The 20,659-nt window shown below is 61.6% G+C and overlaps 1 protein-coding gene across 1 annotated transcript in view; it reads right to left on the bottom strand.

The window, feature by feature from the left end:
* Nucleotides 1-7,225: 7,225 nt before the first annotated feature.
* Nucleotides 7,226-20,659, bottom strand: part of TMEM132C (transmembrane protein 132C) — a gene marked incomplete at its 5' end in the record, with an annotated part of 72,270 nt that continues 58,836 nt past the window's right edge. Inside the window, 5 exons of the mRNA XM_081113543.1 lie at nt 7,226-8,648; nt 9,870-10,061; nt 10,271-10,556; nt 11,365-11,570; nt 15,954-16,097. Of these exons, the coding sequence (XP_080969669.1) occupies nt 7,380-8,648; nt 9,870-10,061; nt 10,271-10,556; nt 11,365-11,570; nt 15,954-16,097 (2,097 nt within the window). The 3' untranslated portion in view covers nt 7,226-7,379. The remainder of the gene's footprint in view (nt 8,649-9,869; nt 10,062-10,270; nt 10,557-11,364; nt 11,571-15,953; nt 16,098-20,659) is intronic.

Below are 20,659 nucleotides of genomic sequence, written 5' to 3'. Positions count from 1 at the left end.
CTGGGCCAGGATCTTCATCCTCTTTGGGGCCTTCGAGTCACCACTCAGCCTGCAGTGAGGCCAGACCCTCCCGACATCCCCAGGCATGTCCTCGACCCACACACGCGAGGCAAGTGCCCTCGACCGGGGCTCGAACCTGCCACCTTTTGGTGCCCAGACGGACGCTCTGTCCACTGAGCTAAACCGGCAAGGGCTGTTTCTTTCTTCTTTTTTTTTTTTGTTAATCCTCACCTGAGAATATTTTTCCTATTGATTTTTAAAGAGAGTGGAAGGGATGGAGGGAGGAGGAGAGAGGGAGAAACATCGATATGAGAGAGACACATCGATCGGCTGCCCCCAGCACACACCTCAACTGGGGCCAGGGCGCAAACCTGCAACTGAGGTACGTACCCGTGACCGGGACTCGAACCTGCGACCCTTTGGTGCCCCGGCCGGTGCCCTAACCTCTGAGCCACGCCGATCAGGGCTGAGGGGACTCGCACGATGTCTCCCTACGTGTGCGTGAAGGCTGACAGCCTTCAGCCAGAGGACAAGGGGCTGGAAGAGAGAGAGAGAGCCCGTGGCTGACTGGCCTCAGCCAGCAAAGCCCTGAGGCTGGGAGGGCACAGGACCCTCCATCCGGGATCCACGACGCTGCCCCCCCCCCCCCCACAGAGACACCTGCCCCCCACTGTCCGGGGTCAGGGAGGAAGGCCCAGCCCTGTCCCCAGGGGGCGTGACCCCTGCAGGGCCCCCTGACCAGCACACCGAGGAGAAGGACAGCTGGTGACCACTAGACGTTACCAAGGCGTCCGTGGGCTGACGAACGGGCTTTCTCACAGGGACGAACCTCTCAGCTCTACTAACAGCTCCTTTCCAACAGCTGTTTCCTGAAACGTAAACACCCTGGGCTGCGAGCATGAAGGGAAGAATGTTCAATCCTCGATCGCAATGAAGCAGCATGTCCTCCCGGCGCCCACTCCTTCACGTGCCTGAGCAGCGTCCGCGGCGAATTGCTTCTGGTGCACGGACTCCGTAGGGCTCTCCAGAGACAGGGAGCCAGTGAACAGTGTGGTGGTTCCCATTTACATTCCTGTTCATACTTGTGTCTGTAATGAGGGCGTGGCTCACCTGACGTGGAAGCCAGAGGCTCTGAGGGTGGATGGGGTGAGTTCTCCACGGAGTCCGGAGGCCTGAGCAGGAGGCCAGTGGGCTGAGCAGCACCCTGAGGGCGGGAGAATGCAGATGTTTCAGCTCATCAGTCGGGGAGGGAGGGAGGGGGGTGGGAGACAGAGAGAGAGAGAGAGAGAGAGAGAGAGAGGAGAGAATTCTCCCCCTACTTTTTTAATTCTGTTCAGACCCTCACCTGATGAGACAAGGCCCACCCACAGGGGAAAGCATCTGCTTCCCTCCGTCCACTGACCCCCAGAAACACCCTCACGGACACCCCGGGAACGCTGCTGGACCAGGCCCTGGGCTCCCTCGGCTCCGACCCCTCAGGTCGGCGTCCGGCTCATATCCGCACCCTCCCTTAGTCTCCGAGTCACGGCCGCCGGCGCCGAGAGGCCACCGTCGTTTTCCCGGAGGGTCCATTTTAAAGTATAATCCGAGCTCCGAACCCAGGCCGCCCGCTCCGGGATGTCTTCATGACGCTTTAAAACAGGGAAACGGGTCATCAAACACCCAGTTCAAACGGTTTCACGGGCGATGAATGGCCTGGGGGCTCCGTCCAAAAGACCTTTCTTTGGCAAATATTTTTGGGACATAAAGCTTATCAGATAAATGGCCTCGACTTCAGGTTTCTTTCAATATATATCTTAAATTCAGATCCTGCAAAACTGTGGGCTTTCTCCAGGTTGCTCCCTCCATCCTGACACAGAATATACTAGTAAACGCAGCCACTTAACCTAGAAACTCTCCCCCGAGAGCCCCCTCCCCCCCCCCCACCCCAGGTCAGGGGCTTGCAGGGTTTGCATCAGCCCTGCCTGTCTCTCGCTGTGGCCGTTCCCCACGATTCTGCAGAAATAAACGTCAGTGCTCTGCCCGAGGCTCTCCATTTGCTAAAAGCTTTAAGAGCCGAGCTCTGCGAGGCCCCATTGTTTGAATCCTCTGATGGGAAAGTTCCTTTTCGATTGATCGGGACACAATGCAACGTGCATCTGAAGGTTTTACAAAACAGCTCAATACCGGGCCAGGGCACGTAGGCGAACGGACAAAGCCGTGCAGCCGAGCCTCCGCGGCTCTGAAGGTGGATTAAATGGCAGCACCGAACAGACAGTTTGTGCTGTGGGGTGGGCTTGCCTCGCTCAGCTCCCCTCGCCGAGATGGGAGGAGGCCCCGTATGATGAGTGTGTGGAAATGCACCTCAGCGTTTACAACGGGAGCTTTGTATCAGTTATTCGTGCTGCGTGACAACACACCCCAAACAGAGCCACTTAAAAACACAGTTTCCACCCGGCTGGTGTGGCTCAGGGGTTGAGCATCCACCTACGAACCAGGAGGTCAGGGTTCGATTCCCAGGCAGGGCACAGGCCCGGGTTGCGGGCTTGATCCCCAGTAGGGGGCATGCAGGAGGCAGCCAATCAGTGATTCTCATAATCGATGTTTCTATCTCTCCCCCTTTCTCTATAAAAATCAATAAAAACATATTTTAAAAAAAAGATTTGGGGTCAATTTAACCTTCTCTCTGAAGGACGGTGGGGCTCAGCCGTGCTCTGGAGCCCATGAGAAATGAACTTAGCACATAGTAGGTTGTTTTCCATCCACATTAGATACTTCTAAATCCGACCCCCAGCCTCACTCTCCGCCCAGCAAACATCCGGAGATCCCCCGTGCACCTTGGGCGGGAAGGCAGCTCCTGCCTGTGACAGTCACACCTCACCTCCCGCCTGGAATTCCTTCGCTCACCAAGTGCGCCCGCGCCTCCCCCCACGCGGGAGTCCTCGAGCTTCTGTTTATCAGCAAAGCACTCAGAGAGCTGCAGCTTCTGAGAACGGCCACGGGGTCCTTCCCCCCCTCCCCCCAACCCGTAATCATTTCCTCGATGCTCTGTGATCCTTAATTACCTCGCCATCGATCTCTCTGCCTGGGGCATCTGGCTGCTCCGGGGACGCGGCGGCTGATGGAAAATCCAATCGGGCTCGCACATCCCCCAGCCCCGGCCGCTCACAGGCAGGATGGTGGCTGCCGGGCGCTCCCCTCACAGCCCAGCGTCTGGGAGCCTCTGCTCAAAGTGGCCACGGGCTGAGCACGGCATGTGTCTGCCAGGGCCCACGGGAGACAGGGTGGGCCCCCCGGGGGGAAGGCGGCTGGGTTTTTTTTAGCCTCAACCGGTGCAGCAGGGGAACCAAGACGTCGGCGTAGGGAACGTCCGTTCTCGCCGCCTCCCTCAACCACATCAGACTTACAACTAACACACAGAGCCACCCTCACCCAGAACCGCCTGAGAGTTGGCTGAATGGGTGTCCTACAGCGAGTGAGAAAGCACATGGGGGCTGAGGGAGGGGCGGAGGCACGGAACGGGCTGGTCGGGCACCCCCGGGGCCGCCTTTTCATTTTAAATATATTTTTATTGATTTCAGAGAGGAAGGGGGAGGGAGAGGGAGCGAGAGACATCCATGATGAGAGAGAGTCATGCATCGGCTGCCTCCCGCACGCCCCCCACTGGGGATGGAACCCGCAACCCGGGCCTGTGGCCTTTGACCGCATTCGAACCCGGGACCCTTCGGTCCGCAGGCCGACGCTCTATGCACTGAGCCACACCGGCCGGGGCCCGACAGCCTGCCATTGTCCTTGACGGAAGGAAAAAAAAACCCGGCTAAAACATCCACACACTCTCCGTCGCCTCAAACCAAACTGCTTTATAATAAAAAACAAAATCACTCCATTGTGCGCAGCCCCGCAGTTTCTGGCTTTCATCGCCCGGACACTTTTATAGGCTCCGCACACGGGGACGCCAGCGCCAATGGCCCGTAATCCCCGAGAATGAGGAATCGCAGCTTTCCTTTCTTATGATGAAAGGGCCCGCTTCGGGGAGAGCGAGAGCGGAGCGTGGCGGCGGCGTTTCCTCGGCGAAGGTCATGAGGGAAGGCCACTCGTCTGCTGGCAAGGACACACCCTCGGGCCACTAGCCCCGGGGGGGGGGTGGTCAGTCCGAGCGGAGCTGGTGCTCCATCCTCAGGCCCCGGCCGGGCTGGCCACAGGGCTGACCCTGGCACCTGCCCGTCACCTGGCCCCGCCCCTCTGCCTGGGCCTCCTGCTGGGAGGCGCCCCCAGGGCCTCTGGGGCCAGCGCCTGGAGCTAGTGCGGCCGCGGGGCCTCCTCCCGGCGTCGCATCCCCAGGAGCCAAGACTGGGGGGAATTTTTAAAAAATATTTGTATTTTTCGTGAATCCTCACCCCAGGATGGTTTCCCATTGGTTTGCTTAGACTCGAGTGAGACGGAGGGGGAGACACAGAGAGAGAGACATCGATGCAGGGGAGACACAGCAATGGGTTGCCTCCTGCACGCGCCCCAGCCAGGATACACCCCGACTGGGGATCCAGCCCACAACTGAGGGACGTGCCCTCCACTGGGATCGAACCTGAGGCCCTTCAGGCTGCAGGCTGGCACTCTACTCACTGAGCCACACTGGCCCGGCCCGGCTGGGCTGGATTTTCGTCCTTCATCTCCCCTCCCTGTGGGGCCCCTCACGCCCCCCCCCCAGTGGGCTCCACCCCCCCCCACCCCCCAGGCATCCGATCGTCTTGTATCAAGGAAACGTCTGTTAATTACGCTTAAATATGAGCACTTGACCTTAGCTTCGGAGGAAAATGAAATCTGAGGGCAAAACCCGTGAGGACAGAGCCAAGACGCCCACAGAGGTGACCCTGGCCATTTTAATAAAATCTTTACAGCGCTTGTGGCTCCTTTTAAAATTGGAAAAATAATTTAAAAGTCATATTTCTAATGGCACCCTTTCAAAATATGATGCAACCACGAAAAAAAAAATCATACGCTCCATTAAAAGCAGCGGCGGACCGATAAGGCGGCCTCTTCTCCGTTTTATTTCCGGGAAGAGGAGCTTCAGGGCTTTTTTTTTTCCCACTTTATTTCTGCTACCGTGTCTTCGTCTCCCAGATTCCGTGCAATAACTGGAATTGCTTTTTCTGTGTCTGCTTCATTACGTTTTTAACACAGGAAAGTGGAGGAGAGGCTTGTATCCGTGTAATAACCGAGACCACAGTCTTCGGAGATGCAGGCGTGGGTCCGAGTGCTGGCCCTGTGACCTCCCCGCCGTGACCTTGAGAAGGATGCTCTGAGCCTGTGACCTCCTCTGTGATCTGGGGGTGGGGGTCACGCCGCCCGGAGTTGGGGTGAATAAGTGAAGGGCGCCGTCGCCGACAACAGTGTCAGAGGGAGGAGGACTCCGGCTGCCCTCAGGGTCGCGGGTCCCTGAGCCGACGCCGCTCAGCGGGTCAGAGTGGACCCTGGCGTCCCTGCCCGAGGCCGGCAGCAGCCGGGTTCGTCGTTGAACTCAGGGCAGAAATGAAGAAACAGCAGCGTCAGATCCGGCCCGACCCCCCTTCTCCCTTATGTGGCGCCTTCACCTTGTTAAGAAATACATGGGCTCGCTGGGTGGGGAGCGAGATTCAGGGACGGGCATGGGAGCACACAAAAGGGGTGAAGGCTGGCTTCTCTCACTATCCCCGGGGGAGGACGGGGGCCTCCTGGCGCCCCGATGAAGAAAACAGGAACCCCGTCAGCTCCTCACAGGAAGAACGGGCCCTGGCAAGGTTGTGGGGTGCGGCTCCCCTGGGGGGGGGTGGTTTGCAGGGGCTAAGCCGCAGAGACAGAGAGTGAACGGTGGCTGCCCGGGGCTGGGGGGTGGGGGGAAGTGGGGAGTGAGGCTAATACGAAGGAGTTCCTTTGGGGGACGATGACAGTTTCCTAACGTTCCTGGAACGAAGGGCGCCCAGCTCTGTAAGCCCACCAACCGCCGTCGAACCGAGCATTCCACACGCGCCCGCGTTACGTACGCGAATCACATCTCCATGAAGCCGCGCTTTACAAGAAATGGCACCATCTTACCTTCCACCCCAAGAGTCCTCTTCCCACAGCCAAGCCCCAGCCACCGCTGTGCCCCCGACACCGCCAAGAGCAGCATGAGCACAAACACCGTGCAAACAACACATAAAAGTAAACCTTTTCCCCCGGGGAGAGGCCCACACAGGCGTCCGCTCACGGCCAAGGCCGTCCTTCGATGGAGGCGGCAGCTCCCGAGGTGCGGAGCGCAGGGCGGCCGCGGCGGACACGGCTGGGCCAGGTCAGACACGCGCTTCTGGGCTGTAAAATATACACACGCATGTGGAGCCGCGTTAAACGCAGCCGGAGCTGCTGTCCGGGGCCCCGCCTGGCACGTCTGGGACCTCAGGCCTCTGGCTGTTAAAACCGGGCCCAGGAACCAGAACCTCTGTGCCCAGTGGGCAGAGCAACATTGTGTCCAAGCAGCTGTCTGCCTGGCAACAAGGTAACAAGGAAGCAGACGCTGTCACTAGCCGCCACCCTGGTGGCTCCGGGGCTGGACGCTGGAAACACTGGCGTTTGCGATGCCATGTTCCCTTCTGCGCCCAGTAACAATATATACATATTTAAGAAATAATGGATTAAGGGGCAGTTTCTGGGAGTCCACCTAGCGAATGGGCATGTGATCTATGTCCAATGTAGGGAAAACATGCCATGGGATCCTCAGGCATAAGCACTGAACAGAAGCCACGCGGAATCTAAGACAGAAAAGAAAAAAGACGGGGCCGGGGGGGGGGGGGGGGGGCAGATAGAGGAAAAAACAAGACGAGACGAGCAAGTCAAGACTTAGACATCCTCCTCCGACCACACCCAGGGACCGCTACCCAGACCGGGGTCCTCGCGCCCCACGGGGACACCCCTCGCCCATGGGGACACCCCTCACCCACGGGACACCCCTCGCCCACACCCACCCGGGGTGTGGATTGAAGACGGAACTGCCTCTTCGTAGCCCTAGTGGTGGATGACGCTCCTTTCTTAGAAATATCAACAGATGATTCTTTCCGTCTTTTTATTTGCTTTTTGCATTTTTTTTAAACAAATCGTTTTTGGTAGCGTGACCGTGTTATCCTCGGGGACTCATGGCACACGCGCCGGACTGGGCCCTGTGCGCGGTCAGCGCCCCCCCAGTTCCTCCCGCGGACTTTGGCTCTGCCCCCCACCCCCACCCCCACGGCTACAAACCCCGGGGACAAAACTGCAGTCCCTTCCCGGCTTCCAAACGCCCGCGAGTCCATAGCGCGCCCCCTGCGCCCCTGCGACTCCCGCCGCCACCCCAGCGCCCAGGTCGCCTCCGAAACGAGGGGAGGGCCGGGCGCGGGCCCTTTGGCCGGAGGGTCCTACACCCCGTCCTTGAATTTCTCCAGATAGTTTCTCAGCTCGTGGGGGGCGCCCCCGCCCAGGTCCGGGCACCCCCACGTGAGGTCCTCGTCCCGGCCGCTGGGGACGGAGCTGGCGGTGGGGCCGCTGCCGTCGGGGGAGATGGCAGCGAACTGCACCTTCCGCCTCCGGGAGCCGGGCGAGGGCGGGGGCTCCCGCCGGGGGTCCCGGCCCGGCCAGCCCCCCGGATCGGCTGCGGGGCGCGGCGCCTGGCCCTGCCCCGGCTTCGGGGAGCCGCCCCCGTGGAGCCGGAGGCGGCTGCTGTCCTCGCCGCCCGCGGGCCCGCGGTCCAGGACGGTCGTGCGCTCCTCGGGCGGCGGCGGCGGCGGGGACGGGGGCGGCGGGGACCCCTGGCCCGCGCCGTCCAGCAGCTCCGTCTCGTGGCCCAGCCACACCCAGTCGTGCGAGTGGGTCGCCCCGGGGGCGGCGGGGCCCTCGGGGGGCAGCTGCTTGCGCCGGAACCGGAGGGCGAAGGCGGAGCAGTTCACCAGGAAGACCAGGATGGCCAAGCAGAAGACGCCCAGCAGCGCGAACATGCCGATCTGCAGGTCGGAGAGGCCGCGCGCCCCGGGCGCCCCGAGCGCCCCGGACGCCTGGCCGCCGCCCGCCCGCCCCGCCCCGGCCCCCGCCGGCGCCGGGAAGTGGCTCAGGTCCAGCGGGATGTTCTGCACCCGCCCGTCGGCGGGCGGCCGGGCGGCGTCCAGCCGGCTGCTCCTGGCCGCCTTGTTGTCCAGCAGCGGCCTGGCCGTGGGGCCGCCCCGGCGCGGGGCCCCCTCCTCTCTTTCCCGGGGCCCGTCCGGGCCCGCGCGCTCGGCCTCCGCGCCCTTGGGCCGCCGGTCACTGGCCTGGTTCCGGATCTCGCCCTCCTCGTCCTCCGCCTCCTCCGCCTCCTCCGCCGCCGCCGCCGCCTCTGCGCCGCCCCGGCCGGGGCCCGAGTCCGCGTCCTTCGGGCCGAACTTGACCCTGACGCTGCCCGTGCCGCCGGCCAGGACGCTCCGGCGCTTGGACTTCTGGCAGGACTCGGCGATGCTGAGGTCCACGCGCACCAGCGGGCCCTGGCCCTCCCCTTCGGCCGCCACCACGGGCCACCCCGGGGCGCGGGCCGGGGGCGCGGACACCACGGCCTCGTCCAGGGAGGAGGCGCTCAGGGTGAAGTCCCGGCCGTCGTAGATGTCCAGGGGCGCCACCGAGCCGTCGCTGAACCGCAGCCACGCGCTGACCACGGCTTCCTGTCGGGGGGAGTGGGGGGCAGCCGGTTAGGGGAGGGGGTGCCGCCTCTGCTCTCAGGACCCCCCACCCCCCGCTTGCCGCCCCTCCAGTTCCAGACCAGGCACTAAAGCAAGTGCGGGGGGCCCAGAGTCACCCCAAGATGTGCCTCCGTGGGGTGCAGATTGTTTTGAGCTAAAGCAGCGGTTCTCAACCTGTGGGTCGCGACCCCTTTGGCGGGCGAACGACCCTTTCACAGGGGTCGCCTAAGACCATCCTGCATGTCAGATATTTACATGACGATTCATCACAGTAGCAACATGACAGTGAGGAAGTAGCAACAAAAATAATGTCATGGTTGGGTCACAACATGAGGAGCTGTATTGAAAGGGCCAGAAGGTTGAGAACCACTGAGCTAAAGGCAACTTTAAAAAGAAATTTTTAAAAAATTGATTTCACAGAGGAAGGGAGAGGGGGAGTGAGACGGAAGCATCAATGATGAGAGAGAATCACCGATCGGCTGCCCCCTGCGCGCCCCACACTGGGGATGGAGCCTGCAACCCGGGCCTGTGCCCTGACCGGGAATCGAACCCTGACCTCCTGGCTCATAGGTGGATGCTCAGCCCCTGAGCCACGCCAGCCGGGGGAGCTTAAGGCAATTTCAGCTTCAGGCTCAAGAGAAACTCCTGCCCCTCTTTTTAACGACCTCGAAGGGCTTGACCGAGGGGCCTTGCCCATAAGAGATGGTCAGCGATGGCCTTTACTCACTAAACAGCTGCTCTTCCGATCATCCTGCATAGACCATAGAACAGAACCCAGAGAGCCCCACGGTGGCTCAGTGGGTGAGCTTCCAAGTAGGAAACCAGGAGGTCAGGGTTCGATTCCCCCTCAGGACACAGGCCCGGGTTGCAGGCCCGATCCCAACCAGTAGGGGGCGTGCAGGAGGCAGCCGATCCATGATTATCTCTCATCATCAATGTTTCTCTCTCCCTCTCCCTTCCTCTCTGAAATCAATAGAAATGTATTTAAAATTAATAAAATAAATTGATGAGGGAGGTGGGGACAGTGTGGCTCAGGTCCCCCCAAGTCCCTGTGGGTGAGCTGGGTGCCTCTGTCTGCAGTGCCTCGGCCTGCATTCTAGAAGGGGGTTCCGAGACCCCCCCGAAGCCCCCCCCCACTTCCCCTCTCGCAGAACCAGGCCCAGGAGCCACCTGTCTCTCTCCACCCCGGCGCTGGGCTCCCACCTGCTTGGGGGCCCGCAGCAGCTCCTCTGCCTCGGCCACAGCGGTGACCACCCTGCCGTTCTCCGTGCTGGGGTGGAGGGTGAGCGACAGCCCGGCCACCAGCTGGACGGCCAGGTCTGTCAGCGACACTCTGTCCTCTAACACCGTCACCGTCTTCTCGGCCAGGATGGAGTCGGACAGAGGGGACAGCACCTGCGGGGGGGGGGGGGGGGGGCGGGACATGAGACAGATCCATCATCACACCGTCCCGTGCCCTGTTCCTCCATCCCAGACGGCCGGAGGGGCAGAGACAGGGAGAGGCCCCGAATCCGAGCTCACCACCCACACCAGAGAGTCCGACAGTCACACCCCGCCTCCCGTCCCCCAGCGCCCACCACGCTCAGGGCCGGGCAGCCTCCTACCTGGATGGTGGTCATCCCGACCTCCCGCCCGACCAGGACCCTGCCGTCCAGCAGGGCAGCCACGTGCGGTGCCTCCAGCTTCATGACGTCGGCCACCAGGTGGGTGATGTCCACCTGCCAGTCAGGCCCGAGCAGGAGGCGGGGCTGTGCCCAGGGCCCGGCGCCCTCGGCCAGGAAGCGGGTGAGCACGCGCACGGTGGCGCGCTGGTACTGCAGGGCGCAGCCCCGGCCCCGCCTGGCGTCCTCGTCCTCGTCCTGGTCCTGGTCCTCGCTGGCGCGCGCGGGCCTGTGGGCAGGAGGGGCGCTCAGGCCAGGGGAGGGGCTCACAGAGGCCCTGGGGGTGAGGGAGCAGCTCCTCCACCGGGCCCAGGGCCTCCGGCAGCTCCCCCTCGAAGACACTTACGGACAAATAACAACATGAGCCCTAATGGTCCCTCAGCCTCTGCCGTCGCCGACGCAGCTCACAGTCATGAGAAAGACACAGACCACATGTCACCTCTGACCAGCCACGCGGGACCCGCCAGGGGCGTCTCCATTCCTGGCCTGCAGGAGGCAGCCGATCCGTGATCCTCTCTCATCATCGATGTTTCTCTCTCTCTCTCCCTCTCCCTTCCTCTCTGAAATCAATTAAAAACTAAAAATAAATGCAATTAAATGTTATCCAATAATTTGATAGTCACGGAGCTTCTCAAGCTCCTAGATATTCCCAAACCGCAGAAGGAGGAGAAAATAAACCCCAAACTCCAGTTCCCTGGGGGCCGAGGGGCTGGAAAGACGTACAGCTTCCCTCTCGTCCTTTCCAGGACGGCTCGCTCAGGGGCCGGCCCACCCCAGGCCCGAGGGAAGGGCGCAGCGACCCGGGTCTGACGCTGACCCTGCCGCCGGGTGGCCCTCCTGCTGGCTGGGTCCTCTGGCCTTGGTCTCCTCACAGGGCTGAGGTTAGGCCGGAAGACAGGTCACCGCCATGACAACAGCAGCACCTACTATGCGCAGGCCCTGCGCCGGCTGCTTTCATGCGATGAGGGATAAACAAAGCCGTGGTCATGCTCTGGTGTACCCCCGCCCTCCCCCCCCACCCCCCCGGCGGGGCTCACCTCTTACTGGCCGCGATGGGCACCCGCCAGCCCTTGATCTGGCTCAGCTCTGTGTCCGAGACCTCGATCTGCAGCGGCAGCTGGGGCGCCCACACGGTGACGTGCAGGGGGGCGCTCAGGTGCTGGTAGGTGAAGTTCACCACTGCACCCACCTTGCCCTTCATCTCCTTCCCGTTGACGAAGATGTAGTCGCAGCGGTCGGACACCTGCAAAGACGGAGAGGGGAGGGGAGAGGGGTTCACGGACCGGAGACCATCCCCAGGTCACCCTGTGGCTCAGGGGGTGCACAGGCTCAGGTCAGGTTCCCCCCAGGCCAGGCCCGGGGGCTAGGAGGCGGGGGGGGGGTGTTGCTGGGAGGTGACCCTGGAGGGCGCCCGGGGGGCAGAGTGAGGGGGACAGAGAAAGAGGGAGAGTCCCTGGAAAGATGCAGGAAGCAGCCGGAAGGGGCAACGTGGACAGGGCAGGACCCCATCAGCGGTCCCCAGGGGGACTCTGACCATGGGCGCCCCCACGACCAGCAAGCAGAAGACTGGAAACCAGAAGCCCCTCCCCCAACTTTGGCGATAGTTGCGCCTCCTGGAAGTCAGACCGGGGCTAGGTTCTTCCATCCGAGAAGACTGAGAAGTGAAAGGAGAAGCAGGTTGGGTTAGAGAGAAACACCGTGACCGTCTGCGGAGCCGAGTTTATGGGACGGGACTGACGCCGTCCACACGTGCCCACATCAGCGGCCAAACTGAGAAGCCCTTGCAGGCAAGAAGGACCTCAGCTCATCTTTGATCTCTTGGCTCCTCACACCAGCTGCTCAGGGGGAGCTCAGCAAAGTGGATATTCAAGGGACGGATGGATGGACAGACAGATAGAGATGGGTGGATAGATGGATGGATGGGTGGATGATGATGGACAATGCATGGATGGATGAGTGGATGGCGGATGGATGGATACATAGATAGATGGACAATTTGATGGATAGATGCATGGATGATGGATGGATGATGGATGGATGATGGATGGGTAGATAGACAGTTTGATGGATAGATGGATGGATGATGGAGTGATGGATGGATGAATGATGGATGGATGGATGGATAGATAGTTTGATGGATAGATGGATGGATGACTGAGTGATGGATGGATGATGGGTGAATGACGGATGGATGATGGATGGATGATGGATGGATGATGGACAGCTGGATTGGTGGATGAACAGGTCCTTCCCTCATGGGCACACCCACTTCCAGACAAACAAACAAGAACCTTGGGGTGCGGGGACCTGTGGTGAGAGCCGAAGGCAAGAGGGAGCCGAGAGCCGTGGAAACACAGGACGTTAACTTGGAAACTGCTGACAGCACCTCTGCCGCCCGCTAACCTTTTCGGGGCCACTGCCTCCTGGGAGGACACAGGCAACGCGAGCTCTTGCAATGGAAATGCATGTCCTGCAGTTTCGTGGAAACGTTTCCGAGTTAATGAAGTCATTCCCGGCGCCTCCACAGGGCGCGTTCCCACCCTGAGCTGTACCTGCCGCCACAGCGCTGATCTGCCTCCCGTCCAACCTGCTGCCCGCGCACCCCCGTCCGGAGCTGAGCAATGAGCCCCCCCCCCCATCACCCTCTCTCCCGGCTCTCAGGAACATGACGGCCACCCTGGGCCCAATTCCACCTTCACTCCTCGCACTGGCATTTGCAGGGGCAGCTGGGAGGGCTGGGCTCAGGACCCCCCACCCCCACCCCGTCTGCCGGGGACAGGGGCCGGGAGCTGGTGGGCGGGCGCACACCCATCGATCTGCTCACGGTCCAGCACTGGCCTGAAAATGTTTACACACCGATTCAGGGCGGAAACCCATTTCAGCCGCCGTCCCCGGCTCCTCATTAGCGTGGAGACCGTCCTGAATCGCCAGTGAGAGTTATGTCCGCAATCATTTCTTTAATCAATGTTGCAATTTACGGGCCATTGACTCCCTCGTTTATTACCTTCCTGAGCTCGGATGGGAGGGGAGCGGAGGCTCCAGAATATAGAAGTGATTATGCGGAGGGTGTGGCGCTGCAGTGCGGGGAGGGGGTGAAGGGGGGCGGGAAGAGGGGGGCTTGTCCCTGCTCTTCCGAAGAGGCCGTGAAGGCCTGGGGACCTCGCTGCCCTCATCACAGCCGAGCGGCCGAGGCGGAAACCACGTTCCCACAGGGGCTGGCTCCTCTGCACCCAGGAGCCCAAACCCACTGGTGTATTTATTTTTTAAAAAATATTTTTTTTTTATTGATTTGTTACAGAGAGGAAGGGAGAGAGATAGAGAGTTAGAAACATCGATGAGAGAGAAACACCGATCAGCTGCCTCCTGCACACTCCCCACCGGGGATGTGCCCGCAACCCAGGTACATGCCCTCGACCAGAATCAAACCCGGGACCCTCCAGTCCGCAGGCCAACACTCTATCCACTGAGCCAAACTGGTTTCGGCTAAAAAAATATTTTTATTGATTTCAGAGAGGAAGGGAGAGGGAGAGAAACATCAATGCTGAGAGAGCATCATGGATCAGCTGCCTCCTGCACGGCCCCCACTGGGGATCGAGCCTGCAACCCGGGCCTGTGCCCTGACCGGGGCGGGTGGCGGCGGGGCGGGGGGGGGGGGGCAGGTCGAACCCTGACCTCCTGGTTTCTAGGTTGACGTTCAACCACTGAGCCACGCCGGCCGGGCCCAGGTCCCTCTGATGAGGGCTCCACCTCATCGCCTCATCGCCTCCCGCAGCCCCTCCTCCCACCACCACCTTGGGGGGCAGGACCCCAGCACAGGAATTTGTGGCCTGGCTCAGGGGTTGAGCGTTGACCTAGGAACCAGGAGGTCATGGTTGGATTCCTGGTCAGGGCTCAGGCCCGGGTTGCAGGCTCCATCCCCACCAGTAGGGGGCGTGCAGGAGGCGGCCGATCAATGACTCATCATCGATATTTCTGTCTCTCCCCCCCTCCCTTCTTCTCTGAAATCAATAAAAACATCATCTTAAAAAGAAAACTGTTCCGAAGTCGAACTCCGGCTACAGGTTATTTTCTTGCCACTTAGGGGAGGGGGCTGGGGAGGGAAATGAAGTTCCGAGACAGAAACTATGGCCCCCTTTCCTCTCGGCCGCCTCGCACGCTGTCCGTCCGACCGGCCTGTTTGGGTTCCTATGTCTCCTCTGTCGCTGACTTCACCGAGGGCTGGGGCTGTTTGGTTCCGTGTTGGATCCCTAGTGACTGGACAGCAAGCAGTAGGTGCTCCCGAAACGTGCACCGAAGAGCGAAGGACGGACTCGGACCCGGGAAACCGGGGGCCCTGGGCGGTGATTTTAAAATAGCAGATTAGTTACCGGCGCTGAAAAGCCCTGGCCTTCGATTTCGTTACCAGCCTGAAGCCTGAACGCATCCGAGTTCTCTGCCCTGCGTCCTGCTGGTTCAGAGACCAGACTGGAAGGGTGGGGGCGGGGGAGGGGGGCCAGAGTGATTGGCAGCCATCCAGCCCCCAAGATCCCCCCACCCCCACCCCCCAGGCTTCCCACATCCCCCCGCCCCTCCGAGCCCCGGCCGCACCTACTGGTGGATTTTGCCACCTTCTTCTTCGGTGTTCGTTTTGCCCAGTGTCCCCAGCCCACAGTGTGCAAAGTGTCATCCCCGCCGGGTCCGGGGCCAGGGGCCGGGCTGAGCTCTGTCTGGGGCGCAGGCTGCAGGGGCTGCTGGGGACCCCCCCCCCCCGCCCCCTGCCACACACATGCCGGGAGACTGCGGGCAGCTGATTTCGTCCTGATAACAACTGGTGAGCAACCTGCAGGGCCCGCGACGGAGAATTAAGTGGCCAGAAACGCTCTCCGCATCCCAGGGGCAGCGTGTTGTCAAGGCAACTGCAGCCGGTGGCTGGAGGAGAGAAGGCGCCCCGGGCAGGGCCTGTCCACACACTGCCCCCGGGACGCGCAGGGCCGCCCGCGCACGAGTGTGGGCACAGGTACACGCACACACGGGGGGCTTCCCGCGGTGACGGGGGCCGGACAGCCGGCCACAGGCCGGGGCTCCACGGGGGCGATGTTTCCTGCTGGGGCCTGTAGTTCCTGTCCGGACACAGTGGGTGCCCTGTGGTCCTCTATCGGGGAGAAGGCAGGAAGCCTCCAGACACCCCACAGGGCACAGCCCCCGCCCCCACTCCCCGCAGGATCACCTGGGGCAGAAGGTCCAGGGTGCCCAGGTGGCAAAGTCCAGCTCAGCGTCTAGCTAGACCTTTGCCGTCCAGCACACCCGCCCCTCGCCACCCGCGGTCACAGGGCACCGGCCCCGGCGGCAATGGGAGGTGTGCTCCACGTCTCAACACACACTCGAGCCCCGGCCTGTGTGCTCAGTGGTCAGAGCGTCGGCCCGCGCACCGGAGGGTCCCGGGTTCGATTCCTGATGTACCTGCGTTGCAGGTTCCAACCCAACCGATGGATGTGTCTCTCTCACATCAATGTCTCTCTCTCTCCCTCTCTCATCAGTGTTTCTCTCTCTCTCTCTCTCCCTCCCTCCCTCCCTCCCACTCTCTCTAACAGGCAACGGGAAAACACCCCCGGCTGAGGATTAACAACCACCACCAAGACCCTCTCACCTTGAGGACGTCCTCATCGGCCGACGTGCACTCCACGGACTCCGAGATGTCGGCCACAGCGCCGCTCTCCTCCACCGACACCACCCGGAGGGGCAGGGCGACCGTCTGCCCGGTGAGGATGGCGGTGTTGAGCAGCTCCGAGTCCTGCGGGGGAACCGGACACACCAGGGTCAGGGCGGCTGCGCCGGCCGCTGCGGGGGGCCTGCCCGGCTCTGTGGACTCGACACCCCGGCCCCCACCGCGGGCACGTGGGCAGAGCGCCCCCCGTGGGGACGGCGGCCCGAGAGCGTCGACAGCGCGCTGCACCGACGGCCACCCTCCTCGCTCGCGACAGCAGCAGCCGCCCCGTCAGCAGCAGCAGGGCTGTGTCCAGCCGCCCAGGCCCGGAGCCGCCCGGTGCCAGCAGGAGGGGGGTAGAACGCTGGCGCATCTACACCGGGGAAGGCTACGCAGAGTGAGACAGAAGGCGGTCTTACCCTCTGAGAGCCTGGAGGGACCTGGAGAGTGTTTCTAAAAATACATTTTTATTTATTTTTTTAATCCTCCCCCGAGGATATTTCCCATTGATTTTTAGAGCGAGTAGAAGAGAGAGAGAGACAGAGAAACACATGTGAGATGTGAGAGAGACACATCGATGGGTTGCCTCCTGCACACGCCCGACAAGGGCCCGGGCTGAGGAGGAGCCTGCAACCTAGGTGCCTGCCCTGGACGGGAATCGAACCCGGGGCCCTGTGGTCCGCAGGCTGACGCTCTATCCGCTGAGCCACACGGCCGGGGGCACACACCTCTCTCGGGAGTGCGGGCACGACCCTCCTCTCTCGGGCGGAGGCAGTGAACAGTGGACACCCTGGGCCCCTTTCCCTTTGGGCTGACGTCTCCCCAGGTCCCCCCCCCCAACCCCCCAGAAACAATGCTCGCCTGGGAGGGAGGAGACGCGGGCGGAGAGGTTTGCTCAGGTCTTTCTCGGGGAAGCAACTGGCCCAGCAGCGACGTTTTAATGACACGCGCTTGGCGGCGGGGGCCCTGGGTCCCGGGGGGAGTCCCGGCCTCGCTCTGTCCGATGCTGGGGCCGTGGCCGGCAGTGACCTCGCCTCCGCCTGGCTCCTCCCGGGCCCGCGGGACTCCGGGGCCGGGCTACCGTGGGCGGCGCACGGGGCTGCTCCAGATGCTGCGGATGCTCCCGGGGTCTCCAGGTCCAAGTCCGCTCCCGGGTTCATTACCGTAATGAGCTCAGAGCTGGGCTTCCGCCCCCTCCGCCCGTCCCACCTTCGGCTAATGGCTCCATTAACGCCCAGGTTCCCTCCTGGGTTAATGAGGGTGAGCTTCCCAGCGCCAGCTCCTCTCTCTCTCTCTCTCTCTCTCTCTCTCTCTCTCTCTCTCTCTCGGAGAGGGAGAGGGAGAGGGAGAGGGGGAGGGAAACATCCATGATGAGAGAGAACCATGGATCGGCTGCCTCCTGCACGCCCCCCACTGGGACGGAGCCCACAACCCGGGCCTGTGCCCTGACCGGAATCGAACCGTGACCTCCTGGTTCACAGGTCGATGTTCAACCCCTGAGCCACACTGGCCAGGCCCAGCGCACAATTTAAATGCATAACATGCACTGTCTTTGGGAACGGACCCAGCCTCAGCCGGACCTGGAGGAATCCGGGTGCAGGGCCGGCAGGGAGCGGACACCACCTGTCTTTACCTGCAGGAGGCGCTGCAGGAGGCTGCCCGGCCCTGCTCCCCGTGGCCCTCGGAGCCCAGGACACACCCAGGAACCGGCTTAGAGCCTCCGGGACGCGCCCCAGGCTGGCTGGGACTCAGGTTCGCTGTGTGACTAAATGGCTTTTCTCTGTCTGGCTGCCGCCTCCCTCCCTCCCTCCCTCCCTCCCACACACACCGGGGACAGCTCTGCTTTGCTGAGAAGAATCAATAGGAAGTCAGGCCTTTACATCACTGTCATCTCCAATTTGCCGGAGCCTGAGGCTCCGAGGAAACACGCCGTGTTATTCGATTCTCCCTCATACATGCAAATTGGCGGCACCGTCTTCTGTGGCTGCACAGATGGCAGTTTTAACTAAATAAAGAGCGCGGGCTGCTTCCAGGGCGAGAGACCCCGAGGCCGGCGAAGGGACGGCAGAGATGTCGGCCCAGGCCCGCCGGCCACGGGGACCGGGCCGTGTCCCAGGAGTGAAAAACCAATTTTATCTGTGAAAAACCAATAAAATATATATTTTTAAAAACATTCTTTTATTGGTTTCAGAGAGGAAGGGAGAGGGAGAGAGAGATAGGAACATCCATGATGAGAGAGAATCATGGGTCGGCTGCCTCCTGCACGCCCCCTACTGGGGATCAAGTCTGCAACCCGGGCCTGTGCCCTTGACTGGAATCGAACCCAGGACCCTTCGGTCCGCAGGCCGAGGCTCTATCCACTGAGCCACACCGCCAGGCTCCCCTGCCGTCTGTCTCTCTGCAGTTCCTCCCAGAAACCTCTGCAGGGGGAGCAGGGTGCCGAGGAGGACCCCCTGGAAGCAGCGAGCGCTCAGCACCCAGATCGGACATGCGAGGAGCCGCCCGCCTGCCCCGCTTCCCGGCAGCCACCCGCCCGCTCGGAACCAATCACTGCGGCCCGCGGCCTCGCCAGGCGTCAGGCGGCATCGCTCAGGCTCCCGATAACCATAACCGTCATTACAGTAACGGATGCTTTCGCCTCTTCGTTTCCGACTGCGGCTGCCATAAAACTCCGCAAACGGGAGGCTCAGCACCCGGAGATTGATCCCCGCTCCGTGCTGGGGCTGGAGTCGGAAATCAGGGTGTCGGTGGGCTGAGTCCCCCCGAAACCCGCAGGGGAACAGCTTCCCTTGCCGCTTCTAAGCTTGGGGGGCAGGGTGTGGGGGGCGGCCGACCACCCTGGGTGCCCCCCCACCCCCCTCGCAGAGACACGGCTCCAGCTCTGCCGTGCTTGGCTCACAGCCTTTTCTTCCCCGTGTGTGTCTGTGTCCAAATGTCCCTCTTCTTTTTTATTTTATTTTTAAATATATATTTTCAATGATTCCAGAGAGGAAGGGAGTGGGAGAGAGAGACAGAAGCATCCATGATGAGAGAGAATCATGGCTCAGCCGCCTCCTGCACGCCCCCCACTGGGGATGGAGCCCACAGCCCGGGCCTGTGCCCTGACCGGGAATCGAACCCTGACCTCCTGGTTCACAGGTCGACGCTCAACCCCTGAGCCTCGCCGGCCGGGATTATTTTTAAAAATTAAACACAGGGGGATGACATTGGTTCATACGACGACACAGCTTTCACATGTAGCAATTCCTTTCTATGCGGCTCTTCCGTGGGTCTCCGTGGGGGTCAGACCCCCCAAGGTCGCGGGTCTTGCCAAGGTGACCTTGGGAGGTCCAGGCACGTGGGTGCTCACCCCACAGGACTCTGCTCGCGCCTTCTCGCAGGAAGTGACCAGCCAGCCTCACCCCTCTTCCCTGGGGGCAGTCCTTGCCACCATCAGCCGCTTAGCAGACCAATCCTGTGAGCGGCGGCCGGGGCCCCACGCCCCCTCCCCAAGGACGCGTGCGCACAGCTCTGCGGGCTCCCGGGCCCTCCATTCCGCACAGCGGGGGGATGCGGCCCCCACCTCATTTACTTCCAATTCGCTCTCAGTGCCATCGGGGCGCTGGAGCCCAGCTCACTTACCCGTCAATTTGCTGCTAATGCAAGATGGAGATGCTATTGCGAGGCGCTCGTTTAAGACAAGAAAGCAATTCCCGGTCCGAGGCGCACGCCTCTGCACGGCCGAGCCATTACCCAGGAGCCTCCGCAGGGAGGGGCACGAATTAGGGGCAGCGGGTCCCAGAGAAACGTCCTTTATTTTATCTTATTTATTTTGCAACCTCGTGGAGAATGGACTCGGCCGAGACATACGAGGCGGGCAGAGGCAGGGTCACAGCTGCGAGTCCATGAAACAGTGTGTCCTTGTAGCATTACCATCCTTTTAGGGCAGCGGTTCTCAACCTCCCTAACGCCGCGACCCTTTAACACAGCCCCTCATGTTGTGGTGACCCCCAATGCCATTGTGACACATTGAACATCATTAAAGCACAGTGATTAACCACAAAATCAATATGTGATTATAGATGTGTTTTCCGATGGTCTTAGGCGACCCCTGTGAAAGGGTCGTTCGACCCCCAAAGGGGTCGCGACCCACAGGTTGAGAACCGCTGTTTTCAAGTATGCTGATTTTTATTGGTTTCCGAGAGTAAGGGCGAGGGCGTGCTGGAGGTGGAATTTCTCGGTCACCTCCCAGCTTTCATCCAGTGGCATTGGGGGCTGTGGGCCCAGGAATGAACTCTGGGTAACGCAGGCAAAGAGGGGAGTGGCCACTGGGATCTCGGGGTGTCTGATGGCCGGGCTGGGGAGTGGGGCGGGCGCTGGGATGAGGCCGGGGCAGCGCAGGCCACCGGGCACCGGGCATCGGTCAGGGAGATGCTGAGGAACGCAGGCCAGTGAGTCCCCACACCCCGGCCCCCGATGAATTCCACTCTGCTTGTTGGCACAGAGGGCGCACGCTCCCTTCAGCACGGCCTGCCCGAATCTACCCCGAGCCCCCCACGAACCCTCCGTGGGCAAAATTATAGATGGAAAACGGACCGTCTACCGCCTAAAGCAGCGGTTCTCAACCTGTGGGTGGCGACCCCTTTGGGGGTCGAACGACCCTTTCACAG

Source organism: Myotis nattereri (assembly GCF_964212035.1).
Source record: "Myotis nattereri genome assembly, chromosome: 19".
Lineage (NCBI taxonomy): Eukaryota > Metazoa > Chordata > Mammalia > Chiroptera > Vespertilionidae > Myotis > Myotis nattereri.
Note: the sequence above shows the minus strand (reverse complement) of the source record. Positions and strands in the feature narration are given on the sequence as shown.